The sequence below is a fragment of the Erinaceus europaeus genome, chromosome 10 (genome assembly GCF_950295315.1).
Source record: "Erinaceus europaeus chromosome 10, mEriEur2.1, whole genome shotgun sequence".
NCBI lineage: Eukaryota > Metazoa > Chordata > Mammalia > Eulipotyphla > Erinaceidae > Erinaceus > Erinaceus europaeus.
In genome coordinates this window covers 80,989,039-81,007,852 of record NC_080171.1, presented here as the reverse complement: position 1 = coordinate 81,007,852, position 18,814 = coordinate 80,989,039, and the positions used below count along the sequence as shown (strand labels likewise).

The following is an 18,814-nucleotide window of genomic DNA, read 5'->3' as shown; positions in this document are numbered from 1 at the left end:
CTCCCCACCTGCAGGGGAGTCGCTTCACAGGCGGTGAAGCAGGTCTGCAGGTGTCTATCTTTTTCTCCTCCTCTCTGTCTTCCCCTCCTCTCTCCATTTCTCTCTGTCCTATCCAACAACGACAACAACAATAATAACTATAACAATAAAACAACAAGGGCAACAAAAGGGAATAAATAAATAAAATAAATATATATATAAAAAAAGAATCTTTTCTATTGGGCGGGGAAGACAGCATAATGGTTATGCAAATAGACTCTCATGCCTGAGGCTCCTAAGTCCCAGGTTCAATCCCCTGCACCACCATAAGCCAGAGCTGAGCAGTGCTCTGGTGTTTCTCTGTGTGTGTCTCTCTCTCTGAATATCTCTCAAAAATAATTAAAAAAAAAAAGAAAGAAAATAATTTTTAAAAAAGAATCTCTTCTATTGCAATAGGGAGAAAAAAAGGAAGGGTGACTATAATTGAGATAAATTTGTAGATTGGTTTAAGGAAGTCCTTTTCAGGTAGCTTCTATCTTCTCTAAAGTAGGTGAGGCCACCAGTAGGAAAGGAGGTGGAGCAGCAAGGTAGAAGGTAGGAGAAGCAAAGAAAAGTCTTCAGATCATCAGTCATGTTACAAAAGAGATGACTATAATGAAAAGGAAGGGATAGTCAGCCCCACTGAGGCCCCAGCGTGGTGTGGAACATGTGAGTTTCAACTGGGTAAGAATTCTCAAGGTATCCTTACTCCTTAGGTGTCAGCAAAAGATATTAACTAATAGAATGACCAAGGTTGGATATAAAATAAAATTTTAAAAAAGAGAGAGAGCAGGGAACTGTGTAAGGAGAGTGACAAAAGCAATGCAAGAGATAAGACTAGAATCTAAGAAAAAAGATGAGTACAAAAGAGCAGAGTCAGTGATTAGTGACTGCGATGAGGAGAAGGCAAGATGCTATCTGACAGCATTACTGCAGAGCTGGAGCAATTTTAAATATTAGACAAGAGTGTTGTCATGGGAGAGAGCAGCTGAATTAAAGAATATTAAGATGGTAAGTTCAATAAATAGTTATGGAGACGTGGACAGTCTCTTGAGATGCAGCCATAATTTGAGAAGAGAGTAAATTGGAGCTAAATATTCTAATGATGGGCTAGCAGACACCTCACCTGATAGAGTGCATGCTTTATTATACATATGCACCTGGGCTCCAGGTACTCCAGAGTGGAGTAGTGCTGTGATGTATTTCTATTTTCTACTTTTTCTAAAATGAAAGGAAAAAAAAAAAGTCAGCCCAGGAATAGTGGAACTGCATATATGCCTAGTATATATACAAGGTAAATAAAGACTTTAATGAATAAAAGTACAGGGAGGGAGATGGGCGGTTAAGTGCAGGTGGCGGGAAGTGCAAGAACTGGCGGTAAGGATCCTGGTTGGAGCCCTGGCTTCCCATCTGCAGGCGAGTCACTTCACAGGTGGTGAAGCAGGTCTGCAGGTGTCTCTCTTTCTCTCCCCGTCTTCTCCTCCTCTCTCCATTTCTCTCTGTCCTATCCAACAACAATGACATCAACAATAACAACAATAATAACTACAACAACAATTAAAAAAAGGGCAACAAAAGGGAAAATAAATAATAAAAAAAAATTTTTTAAGTACAGGGAAATTAGAAGATGAGAGGAAAGAAAAAGGTAGTAAGAGGTCTGTAATCTTGGGGTAAGAGAGTAGAAATATGAATGTTCATTTTGTTATTCTTTAAATTGTATATTTACATTTTATTCATTATATACATACACTACACACACACACTATAGGTGTGTATATAATTTATGATATATTTCACAGCTCGAACAAATACAAGCGTCCTTCCTCTATTCTCCAAAGGTAAGCACTTGGTCCAAATCTGGGCAATCAGAGTTACTAAGATTAATTTCAATGCCTGACCCAATTTAGGCTCATGAAGCACCAGCCCATAGTTTTTGCTGGAACTCTAAGGAAAGGTACTCTTTGCTGAATTTGTGAAGCTGTTTGCAGAATACATCCCTTCTGCAGTTTGAGAAGAATGCTAACACAGAAGGAGACAGAGCCAAGAGATGGGAAGTGACAGATTCCTGACATTACCGGAATACCTAGTGTTACCTACTTACTTGCATTCAAATTCTAGCCAAGATACCCAGGGCTTTTCAACAATGTGGGTCCAACTTTTTCTCTGTAACCAGTTTGCATCTAGTTTATATCCTTTCAACTAAAAGGAACCTGATCCTTTTTAACACCTAAGTCAAACCTTTTTTTTCTTTTTTCAACTCAAGACCCAGTAAAGGACAAAGAGGTCAAAGTCCTCTGGATTGTCTATGAGGCCCTACACAGTATGAGCCCCTCCTTTATGGGACACCAAGGACTCTTCACTGCCACTCTGCCCCGTCTCTGAGCTATTCCTCGGCACTTGAGTCCTGTGCTTTCAAACCTCTGCTGTGATTGTCTCTTCCACCTGAATACTTCAGGTATCCACTGACTTCATCTCCTCTAGGTCTCTGCTCTATTCAAGTTCTCAGTAAGTTCTACTCAGACCCCTTTCCCAATAACCCCCACCACATTTTCTCTTCCTTCCATAGCATGTATTAGATAATATAGTATATACTCAGTAAAATGTACCCACTGAGGGTGAGGGACTGAAAGGATCATCAGTCAATTTGGTTCAAGTACCTACAGCAGTGGGAGACCATCAAATATTTGCTGAATGAACAAAAAGAATGACACAAGCCTCAAAGAAATAAGAGTTTGGTTTGTAAAAGGCAGTGAAGACAGAGGATACTGACCTCCATCTCCTGGTCATTATAAGTGGGGTTTAAAAGGAAAAGACACTTCCCTTTTGAAGATTTCAGGGAAAACAATGACTAGAGGGGTAGAGGCTAGGAAGAGATGCAAGAGTTCAGTGAAGAGGATGAGGCTACGGGTAAGGATGTTACCCAGAATTGGGGCTTGAGGAGAGGGTTTAGTTAAATTTGGGGTAACACATAGGAATGAATGGCTAAGTCAGGGGAGAAACAGCTGAGAGCAGGCCACAGAAGAAAGTGAACAAGAGACATGGGCCAAGTGATTTGTTTACATTTTAGGTGAAGATTAAGGATACAGAGACAGAAAGCCTGGTGTGTTTAGCTAGTAGCATCAAAAGAATTAATCCTCGTTACCTTTGATAGATAGCAAGGTAACCTTCCATCTCATGTAGCTTGAATGACTTTAGAAATTGGTGAATGGCCACCACAATTGATCTTTACCTCCTAGGAACCCAGCACCCCAGACACTACTCAGAAGTATCAGGTGGACCAAGATGCAAGGTTCCCCTATTCATGGCAACATCCTAGGTCCACAGAAAGGAACTCCTTTTGTATAATATATCAAAATGTACTTTGCACAGCCTATCAATCCCTCATTTTCCCAGTCCAGAATTGACTTCTGAATCAATCATTCAAGATCACAACCCTCATGTCCAAAAAGGCAAGAAAAGCATGCTTCTTTTCAAAGACAGATCAAAGCACTTAGCTGTCTTCCAGTGACCCCCACCTAACCCCCATGCACCTGGGCAAGAGAAAGCAGGGCAAAGGGAAGGCTTCCCTCCACTGTTGCCTGCTATCTTCTCTCTACATTATGAGTTAGCATGACAGCTTACCTAGATAATGCCCCTGCTTTGTAAATTCACAGAACCCAGGCTCAAACCCAGCTCCCCGCCAGTGCACTGAAAGGAGTTGGGGTGCTATGGAACTTTTCCCCTCTCTCCCTTTGACCTGGCCTCTCTCTCTTCCCTGAAAAAATTCAGCTCTGAGTAGTGAAGATGATGATGAAGAAGAAGAAGAAGAAGAAGAAGAAGAAGAAGAAGAAATATACATATATGAATATATATGTGTGCATATATATGTGGTTTAAAAAAATTACATTGCTTAGCCTCTAAGGAATAATGGCTTACTTTAATTATACATATGAGATTTCATATTTCTCACAACTGTAAAGAGACTTATTAAATATTCAATAATTAATAATAATGCTTTCATTATCCTTCTCACAGAACTGTCCCTGTAAAGAAAGCCAGAATTAATTATAGATCCACCAACAAGATCTTGGTAGTACACTGTCTCCCCAGCCCTTATTAGTAAAATAGCTATTTTACTAAGCCAGGTATCTTCTAAGAGCAGATCATTAAACAAACACAATTATTTTTCACTTAATATCATCAGTGAGTTTTTGGAAACTGTAATTTACAGCTAAGTGATGTATAACAAAAACCAGTCCTTAATATTTTATTTCCATCAAAATATTTTCTACAAAAAGGACCTTGAACAATGCTGATCAAGAATATGTTGTATTTTTTTTTATTGGACAGAGATAGACATCGAGAGGGATAGGAGAGAGGACAAGGGAGAGACAAGAGACACCTGCAGCTTTACCATCCATAAAGCTTTCCTTTTGCCCATGGGGACCAAGACACTTGAACCCAAGTCCTTGCACATTGTAACATGTGCACTCAACCAGGTGTGTCACCACCAGGCCACTAAGATCAAGGATCTGCTGTATTTTAAATAGCCATGCATAGCATTCAGTCTCTAAGATGTCTCCAAAATGATCCTGGACAGCACATCCTTTTCCCACACTGTACCAACCTAGGCCTGATGACAACATAGAAAATATGACAGACATGTCATTTGCAAAATTAGATTATACAAAACTGTGTCTTGAGTTGTGATTTCTCACTTTCTTGGAGAACCTATGCTGAGGGAAGCCTATTACCTTGTCAAGAAATCCTGTAGAAAGAAAAAAGAAAAAAAAAAAGGATGAGGAAGAAGAAAAGAAAAAAGGAAGGAAGGAAGATCTATAGAGGAAAGCTTAGGACTGCCAATAACCAAGTGGGAAAGGCTGGAAAGTGAACATCCTCTCCCCAAACGATTGGTCAGTTTTAACTGCAACCTCACAGAAGACCTGAGTCAAAACCACCCACCCAACCTGCTCCCAGATTTTGATCCACAAGCACTATTTTCAGATGCTAAATTCTGTAGTAATCTGTTATACAGCAATAGATGAGAGGAAAAACAGAAACCTTAAACTCAATTCTACCCTACATACATGTAGGACCCATTTCTCTATCTCTAAAAGAGGAACAAATCATTGTCACTCAATAGTTACTGAGTATCAAAAATAGACAAGATATTTCCAAGTGACATACCCCTTTAAAAAGTCACAAATAGGTGCACACACAGACAACTCAAGTTGCTCTATCAGTTGGTTTCACGAGCTTTTGATCTTCCTGCTCCTAAAGCTTTACCCCACCCCCACTTCCCACTTCTTGCTTTCACAACCCCTCCTTCTAAAGGTACATCAAGACCCACCTGCTAGCTATTTTGAGTGACCACAGTCATTTATACTGTACCACATATCCTCCCATCTAAGGGAGAAAAAGGTTTCCTGGTTGCATTTAGTATTGGGATAATGAGGAATTCACCTAGTATTTTAATAAGGAAAGGAAATCCTGATCACAAGTGTTGAGAGCTTTTCTGATTTCTGAAATTAATATCCAAGTGGCAATAGCAGCGTTAACACAATCACAGCTCAAGTCCTGGTCATAGATGAAATGGCGGTAGGGATGAGGGGGGTGTCACCCCTTACCCATCCCTGAATTCTGCTGCTCCTAAAATCAGCAGGAAGGTTGCTACTCAGAGCTAAGAAAACCAAGAGCCTCCCTTTGTACAAAGAAGGTCAAAGGGCGAGCTGGCTTTCCATCAACCACAAAACCAGACTCTGCCAAACCTAAAGAGTGTGGGAGGCCGTCAGAGGTGAACGGGGCCTCAGACAAAACCACAGCAAGACTCTCCTCCCTCCCCGCGCTGGCTGGGATCTGAGTCAGGTGACTCCTTGGGGCGCACAGCAAACCCAACTACATGTCACTCTCTCCAGAACTAGACGCGGGAAGAAAATGACTCTGGCAACCAAGATCAACGCTGCCCAGTCCACGGAAAACCATTAACTCCTGCTTTTTTGCAGTCCCAAGGAACTAGAGGAGCTACAAGTGACTCCGCAGTTCAACCTTCAGGGATGCAGCTGGAGGAATTTGGGACCCCCTTCCCAGGTCTCAAACACCTAGTACAGCACACAAGCCTCTGCCCGGCCCCCCCAGCCGTAGCCGCAATCAGTACCCCTCCACACCACTTGTTACCGGCGCCTGCGATCAGCCGGGCAAGCCCCCTAGTGACTGAGACCCCGCAGGGACGGCAAAAACATGACGCTCTTCCCCAAGGATCTGGGGGCGAAGGCACGACCGCCCTTCCGGAAGGGGCGCCTGGGTGGGCGCGGTACGGTCGTCAGAAGGGCTCGAAACTGTGAAAACACCACACACACACACACACACACACACACACCACACACACACACCAAAATGAGCACACACACACACACACACACACACACACACCACACACACACACCAAAATGAGCCTCCCCTAACCCCCAATACTGCAAGTCCCCACCTTGTCGCCGAAGCTGCGGGTCATAAGCAGGTCCGGGCTGGGCGTGCTGTCGCCGCCCACGGCCTCCTCGCTGCTGGACCCGGCCAGAGGGTGCGGCATGTCGCGCAGGGAGTGCGGCCCCGTGGACTGCAGGGCCTTGGGGGGCCCACCCGACATGGCGCGCACTGCTCGGGAGGGAAGCGCCGCGGCCGCTTCCTCCCGCTGTCCTGCGGGGCGGGTTTCCCCAGCGCCCGGGCCAAGGCCCCACTCAGCCGCCGCTCGGTCGAGGCCCTGCACCGGTCGGGCTGGAAGTCGCCGTCGCCACCAGAGGCCCTACACTGAAGCGGCTGGGTCAGGCCGGGCGGCGCTGCCCGGGCTGCTCTGCTCCTCGCGCCTCCGCTCTGCGCCCGAGTCCGCGCGGGTCAGCTCGCTCGGCGGCCCCAGAGCCCAATTAGTAGAGCCACGCCGCCCAGCCAGCTCCCGGCCCCGCCCCCGCAGCGCCTCGGGAGAGGGCGGGGAGCAAGGAGCCTGGCAGCTCCGCCCCAGCCCGCCGCCCGCCGCCTCAACCCGCGGCCAGGCGCCCCGCAGGAAGTGAGCCCAGAGCCCGCCGCACTGTGCTCCGCCAGTCCACCCTCGCCTGCGGGCGGCCGGTGCTGCGAAGACTGCGCACCGTCTCCAAAGCAAATGTTTAACGGAAATCAGAGGTGAACGCTGGAGAAACCTGTTCCATTCCACCTGCGTTTCCTGGTGCGCCACGTTTGGAGCTGGGGACTTTGGGGTGCCCACGAGAGTAGGAGTCTTCTGGCTTCTAAAATAACCCAATATGGTAGGAATTGCCATGCATTTTGTAAAAATGTCATGAAAGGTTGAAAGAAGACAGTGAGTGGGGAAACTGGAAAGGAATTCAGGGAGGCAGTGTGGGGTTTCTACGATGCACACTGAGATCCCCTTCTGCAGTTAAGCCAGGATTACGTAATAAGGATCAGCCTTCGAAGAGTGAGCATCACTGAATAAAAAAGGGGAGTGCTGCAGATTATCTATGGCAAACTCACACATAGACCAAACTGCCTCTGAGAAAACAGTTGAGTTTCAAGTTTTTTTTCAGGCTGTTATGCTGCTTTTCCAGGTTTGGGGCTGAGCTGCATTCACAGCTCCCTTTGGCAGCAGAATGGACGTACATTACTTCCGGTTCTTTGGTGGGGGGGGGGGTGGAGATTCACCCCGCTTTTCCACGCTACCTTTCTCTGCAGCTTCTGTACTTCAGCAGAGGTCATCAGTCCATGCAAGAGCAGATTGTACTAGCAAAGTACTAGGTAGGCTGCCTCATGGTGAAGGGCATGTTTATTTTTCCTACCCCCAAATCCCTTAGGTTCCTTTAATCATTAATCTTTAGGCTAGAATTCTTTGTTCTGTCCGTGCTTTCATCTATTTAAAAAAAAAAAAGGCAAGTGAAAGAGAATGCAAAGGGTTGAGGCTGACCCTAAATACGGCACACAGATTCACTGAGCTGGGGAGGCCTTTCCTTTTTCCCTTCGGTATAATTCATTGGTTCATAATGTTTATCTCTCCCAGATACGGGCAGATTGGATTCAGAGAGTGTTTGGTTGTCGGAAATAGGCTTCTGAGAGTGCTGGGAACAACTTAAATGTTGTGTCTTCATCGCAGGAATACCAGTGTCAGATTTTCTTAGAGTTAAAATTAACACTTTTATAATCAAGAGGTGCTTGCAACTACTACAGACCCTATTGTGGCCTGATTAGCATTAAAACAGCATGAATTTAACTAGAAATGAGTTCTCTACAGGTGTATAACATAGCTTTTGTTAGTGTTATTTAACAACTAGGTCTAACATAATAGTGATATTATTTTATTAAAATTCTTTTTTTTTTTCCCTCCAGGGTTATTGCTGGGCTCGGTGCCTGCACCATGAATCCACCGCTCCTGGAGGCCATTTTTTTCCCTTTTTGTTGCCCTAGTTGTTGCAGCCTTGTTGCGGTTATTATTGCCATTGTTGACGTTGCTTTGTTGTTGGATAGGACAGAGAGAAATGGAGAGAGGAGGGGAAAACAGAGAGGGGGGGGGGAGAGAAAGATAGACACCTGCATACCTGCTTCACCGCCCATGAAGCGACTCCACTGCAGGTGGGGAGCCGGGGGCTCGAACCAGGATCCTTACGCTGGTCGCCACGTGCGCTTAACCCACTGCGCCACCGTCCGACCCCCTATTTTATTAAAATTCTACACAGGGCCTAGGAGATAGCTTACTTAGTAGAGCACTCACTTTGCCATACACAAGGATTTGGTTCCACCTGGTACACCCCATGCCATGCGAGCACCATGCAAACAGGAAGTTTTACAAATGGAGTGGTGTCTCAGTCTCCCTCTCTCTATTTCCTCTCACTGTCTATCTAAAAGGAAAACTCCACTGGGAATGTTGGAATCCTGAAGGCATGAATCTCCAGCAGAAAAGTTCATGACAAATAAATAAATAAATAAATAAATGAAATAAAACTCCACACAGTTTTCTCCTCAGGACACCAGGGAAAGGTGTAAAGAGAATTCACACATTTGAGATCTTGCTCTGTCACTACAAGTAGGTGACCATAAGCAAATTATCTAAACTGATGAACCTCTTTCCTAACCTTGAAAAGGTGGAACACAGGGAAATAATATCACTACTTACCTAATGTGGTTGTGAGAATACCATTCTCTATGCAAGATCCTAGTAAAAGTGACAAAATAGATGCTCCCTGTATGTTAACTCCCTTTTCCTCTTCGTCAGATTTTCTTTACTATTCTTCTGAATTGACAGTCTTAGAGTTCTCATAATTAAGCACTATATATGCCAAACTCATGCTCAGTGTAGATTAGAGTACTATTCTGTGCTCCCAAAAATAAAAATGAAAACAAAACTTGAGAGTTCCTAAAAGACAAAACTATTCTCTAATTATTCGGTTGGTCATTGGCATCTGTCCACAGTGATCCAGTGGGTAGTCATGAAAACTAAAAAAAGTGTACTTCCATAGAAAACATTTTGGTGTAATGTTTCTACCATTCACTTTTAGCCCAGGGATATCTTTTCATATTCATCATTTCCTGTTCTATTTCAGTGTTCTTGTGGTGGGCAATTGCTACTAAAATAATGTTGTGTCCCAAAGTATATGACTATGCTTCTACTAGAAGTTTATTTATTTAGCCACCAAAGTTATTGCTGGGGATCGGTGCTTGCACAAAAAATCTGTCACTCCCGGTGGTGACTCCCCCCCCCCTTTTTTTTTTTCCTTTCTTTCATTTGAGAGAACAGAGAGAAATCGAGAGGAATGGAGAGAGAGTCCTGTAGCACTGTTTCACTGCTTCTGAAGCTTCTTTCCAATCCCCCCACCCTCAAGGTAGGGGACCAGAACTTTGAACCCTGGTCCTTGTACATGGTAATATGTTCTCTCAATCTGTATACCACAGTCTGACCTCAGTTTTGTTGTTGTTGTTACTACATTCTAACTACAGTGATGAGAATGCAGCATAAACTGTCATATCAGGGCAGGCGACTGCAGTATTTGTCTGAATTCTAAAAGTGAGTTCTAAGGAGGAATGCACTCACTGGGTATATAAGCATGGTTCCACAGAGTAGATGGCACCAGAGCCCAAACACACAACATATGGTCTCTGACCAGAGGGAATCTTCATCACCTTTCAGGAGACAAGCCTTTGAGCCCCAGAATTTACTAACTTTGCTGAGCTTGGGTGCTGTAAACCTCAATAGCAAGTCTTTCAGGATTTTTACATGAATACCCAGATGTCAGAAACAAAGTAGAATCACATGAAGCTTTCTTTCTTTCTCCCCCCTGGTACAGCATGTGCTTAGGCCTCATTCATGTTTGTGTTAGCTGCTTATCCCTTTCTGGTCTTTAACACAATCATAGCTTTATTCTACATGGCATCCCAAACTGTGCCTCAAAATAACACCACCATTTCTGAAGTGGAAGGCTGATAAGGACAAAGGAGGTTTTCAAAGAACATTCAGAGTGACAGGTAGAGGGCTGCCTCAAACAAGAGGGGCAACTGAGAAGGCACTGTCATCAACAGAGTCAAAACTGTGTGAATAATCTAATTTAGCCAGTAATGACTGAGGATAAGGCAAAAGCCAGCAGGTCCACTTGAAGACAATATCTGAAGAGTTTTGCAAATGAGAAATTGAAACTTGTCCTGCAACCAACAGTGTGACTTGTGGGTAAATGATCAGATCATTTTATCTTTTCATATTGCAGCTCCTGGTCCCCATGCCCCAGAGACCTTCTATAGTTAGTAATGCAACACACAACATGGAATTAGAGTTAAGAACCACCTGTGAGTTTACTAAAATACATATAACTAGACCTATGCCAGAGATTCTGGCTTTAGCCTGACAATTTCCTAGATGATACTCATGCAGATGTACAAACTATTCATTAAGTTCTGGAGGTCAGGTGGTAGTTCACTTGGTTAAGCAATCATGTTACAATGTGCAAGGACCCAGGTTCACACCCCCAGTCCCCACCTATGGGGGAAAGCTTCACAAGAGATGTGCTGCAGGTGTCTCTCCCTCCCCACTGCCCTCCACCCCTGCTCCCATCTACTCCTCCCCTCTTGATTTTTCTGTCTCTAGTTAATTTTTTTTAAAGAAGTGCTGTTCTGGGGGGCAGGTGGTGGTACACTGGGTTAGGTGCACATAGTACAAAGCACAAGGACTGTGCAAGGATCTGGATTCTACCCCTTCTCCCCACCTGCAGAGAGAACACTTCACAAATGGTGAAGCAGGTCTGCAGGTGTCTCTCTGTCTCTCTCCTTCTCTATCTTCCCCTCCCCTCAGTTTCTGTCTATCCTACCTAATAATATGGGGAAAAATGGCCACCAGGAGCAGTGGATTCATAGTGCTGGCATCAAACCCCAATAATAATAACCCTGGAGGCTATATATATATATTGTTCTTATGGTCTGTTCATTACTATAAACTACATTAGCATTTCAAACCTTCTATAAATCACTTTCTTTTTGTTGGTTTGTTTGTTGTTGTTATTGTCATTGTTTGCCACTACAATTAACTGATGGACTCTTTATTTTCTTTTTTTAAATTTTTTTAAAATTTATTTCCTTTTTATTGCCCTTGTTGTTTTATTGTTGTAGTTATTATTGTTGTTGTTGTTGTTGATGTCATTGTTGTTGGATAGGACAGAGAGAAATGGAGAGAGGAGGGGAAGACAGAGAGGGGGAGAGAAAGATAGACACCTGCAGACCTGCTTCACCGCTTGTGAAGCGACTCCCCTGCAGGTGGGGAGCCGGGGGCTTGAACTGGGATCCTTATGCAGGTCCTTGCGCTTTGTGCCAACTGTGCTTAACCCACTGCACTACCACCTGACTCCCTTTCTTTCTTTTCTTTTTAAGGTAGAGGGTGGATGACAGAGAGGGAAAGGGGAAAGAGACACCATAGCACTGCTTTACTGCTCAAGAAACTTCCTCTGTGCTTAGTACTCCCATGTGGTGACTCAGGACTCAAACCTAGGTCCTAATTCATACTAAAATGTACTCTCTACCAAGTGACCTATCTCCCAGATGCTGAAAATCAGTCTTCAATGCCTACTTTGAAAAAATTCTTGTTTTTCAAAAAGTTTTTGTGGGCAGAATTTTACAAAATTCAACTACAGGGGCCTTTTGCCCTAAACTTTAATGGTTGTTTTTCTAGAACATCTACCAGGTGCTTAAAATTGTGAAGAGCTCAAGTGAGCTAAATTGCTTATTGATAGAGTCATTACATAGCTCTGGCCCTACAATGAAGCAGATGATTTACAAACCCTCACCATACTCAAATTTGGTGGTTAGGGGAGGGAAAGGAGCTGACTACTAAAAAAAAAAAAAGAGTTTGTAGAAATAAAATTTACCATGAACCACTACTACCATCAATTAAGGGATACTGAATTTTTTCACAAAGCAGTTTAGGAGATGTGGGTGTGTTTGGGCAATAAGCTGTTGTCCTTAACCACCAGTGTTATCTCTGGGGCTTCTTCTTCTGGGGCTTGATAACTGGCAGCTAGTTTTTGTTTAGTTTTTCTATTTTATTTATTATTTATTTATTCTAATATAGATAGAAACAGAGAGGTAGGGTGAGAGAGAGACACCTGCAGCACCGATCATGAAGCTTCCCCTTTGTGCAGGGACCAGGGGTTTTAAACCTGTGTTCTTGTGCCTAGTAACTTGTGTGCTGCACTGGGTACACCACCACCCCACCCTGATAATGTATATTCTTTTGTGGAATTACGTTTTAGCGAGTTTGCGCTGGAGAAGATCTTGAGTTGACAAGAAATAGAAACCTTGGCATTGGGTTCTACTAGCAGTGAATCTTTTGATAGGATGAAAAACCTATTTTCTGGCTGTGTGTCTCATGATAGTTTCACTAGTTAGCATGATCCTTGAATGGTATGTAAAAATTGAACATTCAGGGGCTGGATGGTAAAGCACCTGGTTGAGTGCACATGATAACATGAGCAAGCACCCAGATTCAAGTCCCTGGTCCTCACCTGCAGGAGGAGAAGCTTCAGGAGTGATGAAGCAGAGCTGCAGGTGTCTCTGTGTCTCTCTCTTCTCTACTTCTTCTGTCTTCATTTCTGTCTCTATCAAATTAATTAATTACTTAAAAGAAGCTGAGCACACATAGTGCACAAGGACAGGCACAAGGACCCCGTGCAAGCCACCAGCAGGAGGGGGTTGCTTCACAAGTGGTGAAGAAGGTCTGCAGGTGTCTATCTTTCTCCCTCTCTGCCTTCCCCTCCCCACTCAATTTCTCTCTGTCTATCCAACAACAACAACAATTTTAAAAAAATGGGGCCTCCAGAAGCAGTGGATTCATAGTGTAGGCACTGAGCCCCAGTAATAGCCCTGGAGGCAAAAAAAAAAAAAAAAGATGAACATAGATGAACATTCAAGCATTAGCTCATTAGATGAACCAGCAGTTCTACTCCCAGGACAATATAGCAACAGAAATGTATATGTATATTGATCAAAATATGGGTTCAAGAATCTTCACCACAATGGAGATTTGTAGTAACCCAAACAAAAAACTCATGTGACAATCAACAATAGTACATTCATACAGTGGAGTGTTATACAACAATGAGAATGAAGAAACACAGTGAATAAATCTTAAAAGCAAATGAAACAATAGCAGTCAGATGGATAAAACTATCTGCTATGTGATTTCATTTGTATGAAACTCAGAAGCAGACATGGTTAATGTAAATAGTGCTAGAAGTTAGAACAGTGTGTTACTTTTATGAGTTTCTTGGGTACTAATAATATTCCATTTCTTGATTTGGAGAGTGGTCTTTTGTTAAAATCCATTAAGCATAACCTTTATGTTATACTTCAATTAAAATTTTACATTAAAAGGGCTGGGGAGACAGCACAGTGGTTATGCAAACAATGTTCCTGCCAGAGGCACCAAAGTTCCCAGATTCAGTCTCTGGCACCACCATAAACCAGAGCTGAACAGTGCTCAGTTTACATAAAAAGGTGTCTGATCTGTGACTCTCACTTCATAAATGTGTACATCATGATCTAGAGTAATGGGTAGAGACCCACGTGGTGCTACTCCTAATGCATTTTTCAAGAGAGACGTGATTGCCCCTCAAAAGGGTAAAAATTAGTTAGAAAGACAAAAAATAGTCTTTGATAGCTACACTGGCTTGTGGTCCTCTAAAGCTCAGCCCTATCTGGCAAAATTTTACTAATTTATTTATTAGAAGAAAGAAAAAAACCAACATGTGACTTTGACACATGTAATACTGGGGATCAAAATCAGGACCTCATGTGTACAATGCTCTATACACTGTGCCACTTCCTGGGCTACTGTGCAAAGTTTTCTAACTTAGTATTTAATATTTGTGTCAGAGGTAATAGAAACCTAATTAGCTTGTATTCCCTACAGATACAGCTATGTCTGTATCTATGTAGCTATGTCTGTATCTATGTAAAAGATTTATAAACATTGCTCTCTAATGGAAAAGCTCTAAAACATAGCCTCTCAATTCTACTTGCAGTTCTACCACCCTAAGTTCTACCACTGTAGTGGTCCCAACCTGCCCTTCCTAGCCATCCCCCAACCCCTTGCACTTTATGACACTAATGCCAGACATTACAAACTCTTCCTGATCCAGAGGATGTGAGGTTGCAAGCACAGGGATGTGTAGCAAGATGGTGCTGGGGGCAGAAATAGAAAATTATACTCAGTTCTAAGTGAGGTAACATGCCAAGGAAATTCCTAGCAGTGTGAGGTCATTAAGTCTGCTAGTGTTCCTGGGTTCTAAGTGGCAGCACACAAGTCTGGGTCTCCCCTACTCCCCCATACCATCTCCACCACTATGGGAGATTCAGGAAGTTGTACTCATCACATACCCATGTGTTGTTGAGGTGGTCTGGTGTCGGGCTGCACCGCGGAGAAGAGAACGGATGTCCAGAGCAAAGGGGTACACAGATCTTTATTATAGGATGGGGGGGAGGTTTGGTTCAGACCACGTGGAGCCAGCCAGCAATGGCCGACCCCGGGGGTAGAGCAGGGAGCGAGACCTCAGAGAGGGAGAGCCGAGAGCCCAGAGAGAGAGAGGGGAGGGGTGAGGGGGCTTTTTATTGGGCGACAACCAGGGGTGACATGTAGGGCCAGGATTGGTTGAAAGGGGGCACTCTAGGATTTAGCGGAGCATAGAAAAACCTGGGGGCGGAGACTGCATCAGAATAAGTCCTCAGCAACACCCGGCTAGCTCAGTCGGTAGAGCATGAGACTCTTAATCTCAGGGTCGTGGGTTCGTGCCCCACGTTGGGCGCCAGATGTTGTTGAGGCAGTCTGGTGTCGGGCTGCACCGCGGAGAAGAGAGCGGACTTCCAGAGCAAAGGGGTACACAGATCTTTATTATAGGATGGGGGGGAGGTTTGGTTCAGACCACGTGGAGCCAGCCAGCAATGGCCAACCACGGGGGGGGGGGGGGGGGGGGGGGGGGGGGGGGGGGGGGGAGCAGGGAGCGAGACCTCAGAGAGGGAGAGCCGAGAGCCCAGAGAGAGAGAGGGGAGGGGTGAGGGGGCTTTTTATTGGGCGACAACCAGGGGTGACGTGTAGGGCCAGGATTGGTTGAAAGGGGGCACTCTAGGATTTAGCGGGGCATAGAAAAACCTGGGGGCGGAGCCAGGATCGGTTGAAAGGGGGCACTCTAGGATTTAGCGGAGCATAGAAAAACTTGGGGGCGGAGACTGCATCAGAATAAGTCCTCAGCAACACCCATGAATGAGATTCTTTCTGCTTGCTTTGAGAGAATTGTAGCCTGTAACTATAGAAACTTCTAGGGCACATGTGGTGGTGCACCTGGATAGGCACTGACATTACAGTGTTCGAGGACCCAAGTTCATGCCCCTGGTACCCACCTGCAGGAAGAATGCTTCATGAGTGGTGAAGCAGTACTGCAAGTGTCCCTATGTCTCTCTCCCTTTCTACCTCCTCCTCTCAGTTTCTTTATTTCTCTATCCAATAATAAATAAATAAATAAAATGTTTTTAAAAATAGAAACCAACAATCTATTGGATTGTTCGTTTACTGTAAAATCAAAGCCAGTCTTCTGTGAGACTTAAAAAAAAATCTCTCTCATAATTAGAAAGAATCAGAGCATCACTCTGGCACACTTGATGCCAAAGTTCCAACTTGTAACTTCATGCATGCAAGTCCTGCACTTTACTACTGTGCCACCTCCCTAGCCACCTCCCTAGAATGAAGAAGGTTCATTCAGCTCCGAGTTTCAATGGAAGTGGTGTGTGGCTTCTCAAGGTCCACATCTTTTTAAGATTGTCAGTCTTCTGAATTTACTCATGCAACTTCCACTTATAATTAGGTCAAGCACACCTAAGATCTACTTAGGAGACTCACACATCCATGAACTGGGAGGTGGCACAATGGATAAGGCCTTGGACTCTCAAGCATAAAACTCTTGAGTACAAACCCTAGAATCACATGTGCCAGAGTGATGCTCTGGCTCTCCCATTCTTCCTTTCATTTTAAATAAATTTAAAAGAGAGAGACAGAGAGAGAGAGAGAGAGAGAGACCAAACATACAGTCTCCCATGGTGAAGTGGAGGGAGGGGAAATGTGCAAAGCCCTTTAATGCTGAGGTGAGAGCAGAGTTCTCTGTACAGCCTCAGAATTAAGGTCAGCACTACTACCACTCAGAACTCCCTGGAGCACTGACTTACAGGCACGTGGCCAATACTATCTGGGAATTGAAATGCTTAAAAGGGATGCCAGAAAATAAGTCATATCCCTGTCTCTTTTAAAAAATGGGGCTTGTGCTACAAAATCATAATTTGATATATTAGTATAATTACTAATAGAAGAGAACAGTGTATGTTTTAAGCTATTCTCATACTGCTCCAGTATACTGCTCCATACATAGAGTAGGGAGGATGTCCTTTATAGCTGCTGATGGTGTTTCATCACATGGACAAAAACTGCAATGTCCTCCCAACTGAGACCCCCAAGGACCCTGTGTTAATCAAGCAGTGAAAGACAGTGGGTGGCTAGGAGGTAGCTCAGTGGGTAGAGTGATAGTTTATTAACCTGGGCCCCTATTCCCAGCACTACATGTGGCCAGAATGTTACTTTGGTTTCATCTTCTCTCTTATTGTATGATGAATGAATGAATGAATGAATCTGTAAAAAAAAAAAAAAAAAAGATGCGGTGGGGAAAGAACTTACCCAGTAGAGTGCAGATGTTACCATGCATATTTTTCCCTCTCTCTATCTGAAATCAATTTTTCCCCAAGAGTTAAATTATTAAGCTAGGAGCAATAGAATTTTGCATGCATGAAGCCCTGACATCCCAAAAAATAATAATAAATAAATAAAAGACAGGCAATTGAAGGGATAACTGTCATCTGTAGCTTGAGGTGGTAAAGAAATCAAGAGATTAGTCAAGGTTGAGTATATGAGGAACCAAGATCAGAAAACTAGGGTGAAGGATCTCCATTGGTCACTAAAGAAAAAGAAAATGGGGAGTCGGGCTGTCGCACAGCGGGTTAAGCACAGGTGGCGCAAAGCACAAGGACCGGCATAAGGATCCCGGTTCGAACCCCAGCTCCCCACCTGCAGGGGAGTCGCTTCACAGGCGGTGAAGCAGGTCTGCAGGTGTCTATCTTTCTCTCCTCCTCTCTGTCTTCCCTTCCTCTCTCCATTTCTCTCTGTCCTATCCAACAATGACAACAACAATAATAACTACAACAATAAAACAACAAGGGCAACAAAGGGAATAAAAAAATAAATATTAAAAAAAGAAAATTAAAAAAAAAAAAAAGAAAATGTCAGTAGTCACAAACAGAAGCAAGATTCAAGAACCAGGAACAACAGGTCCAGAAAATAAATCTTCTGGTAGTCTTGAGTAGCATCTTGTGACTAAGTGTGGGGACAGGAGTGTGTTAGTAATAATGTTACTATGAACCTGAAGGGATAGCATAGTGGTTATGCAAAAAAAGACTTTTATGCCTGATGCTTCAAAGGTTCCAGGATTAATCTGAAGTTTAGCAGTGCTATGGTAAAAAAAAAAAAAAAAAGAAAGAAAGAAAGAAAGAAAGAAAGAAAGAAAGAAAGAAAGAAAAGAGAGAAAGAAGGAAAGAAAGGAAGGAAGGAAGGAAAGAAAGAAAAAACGAAGGAAGGAGAGAAAAAAGAGAAGAAAAGAAAAGAAGGAAGGAAGTGATGTCATTGTGAAGCATTGTGCTTGCTGGGGTGGACTGCATGAGGTGACTAGCACAGCTGTAATTAACTGTTCTAGAAAGCTTCTCAACTGACCCATCTGGTGAGATTTGGACAGAGGAAACAACTCTTCAGAATACTTTCTGACCCACCCACATCATTTATTCAAATTAAACACAAGGTTGTGGAGGCACCAACTCTTTTCTTCAGAAGGCAGGATGCTTTTCATCCTCAATATATTCCCTCAGGAAGGATGTGGATAGCAAAAATGTTTCCCCTTCCCTTTTAATTTAAGCTTTTCAGAATAGTATACTTTTATATTTATAGAAAAGTTGCAGAGGTAGCACAGAAAGTTTCCACATATTCCTCATCTAGTGCCCTATTGTTAACCTCTTATACCATTATGGTATTTTTGTTACAACTAAGGAGCTGTAAACTTTATTAAAATTGGCTAGTTTTCCTCTCCTGTTCCTTCTCTGGTACAGAATCCCATACAGGATTACATTTTGTAATTAGGCCGCTTGTTCTCCTTTGCTTTATGACTAATTCTCAGACTTCCTTTGTTTATGGTGTCCTGGAAAATGCTGAAGTTTACTGATAAAGCAT

The 18,814-nt window shown here is 43.6% G+C and overlaps 1 protein-coding gene across 3 annotated transcripts in view; it reads right to left on the bottom strand.

Moving 5' to 3' along the window:
• SNX30 (sorting nexin family member 30) overlaps window positions 1-7,018 on the bottom strand; it is a 137,380-nt gene extending 130,362 nt beyond the window's left edge. For all 3 annotated transcript variants that reach the window (XM_007534759.3, XM_016193271.2, XM_060199963.1), the window contains exon 1: window positions 6,482-7,018. In XM_007534759.3, coding sequence (XP_007534821.1) covers window positions 6,482-6,637 — 156 coding nt within the window. In that variant the 5' untranslated portion in view covers window positions 6,638-7,018. The remainder of the gene's footprint in view (window positions 1-6,481) is intronic.
• Window positions 7,019-18,814: the final 11,796 nt, after the last annotated feature.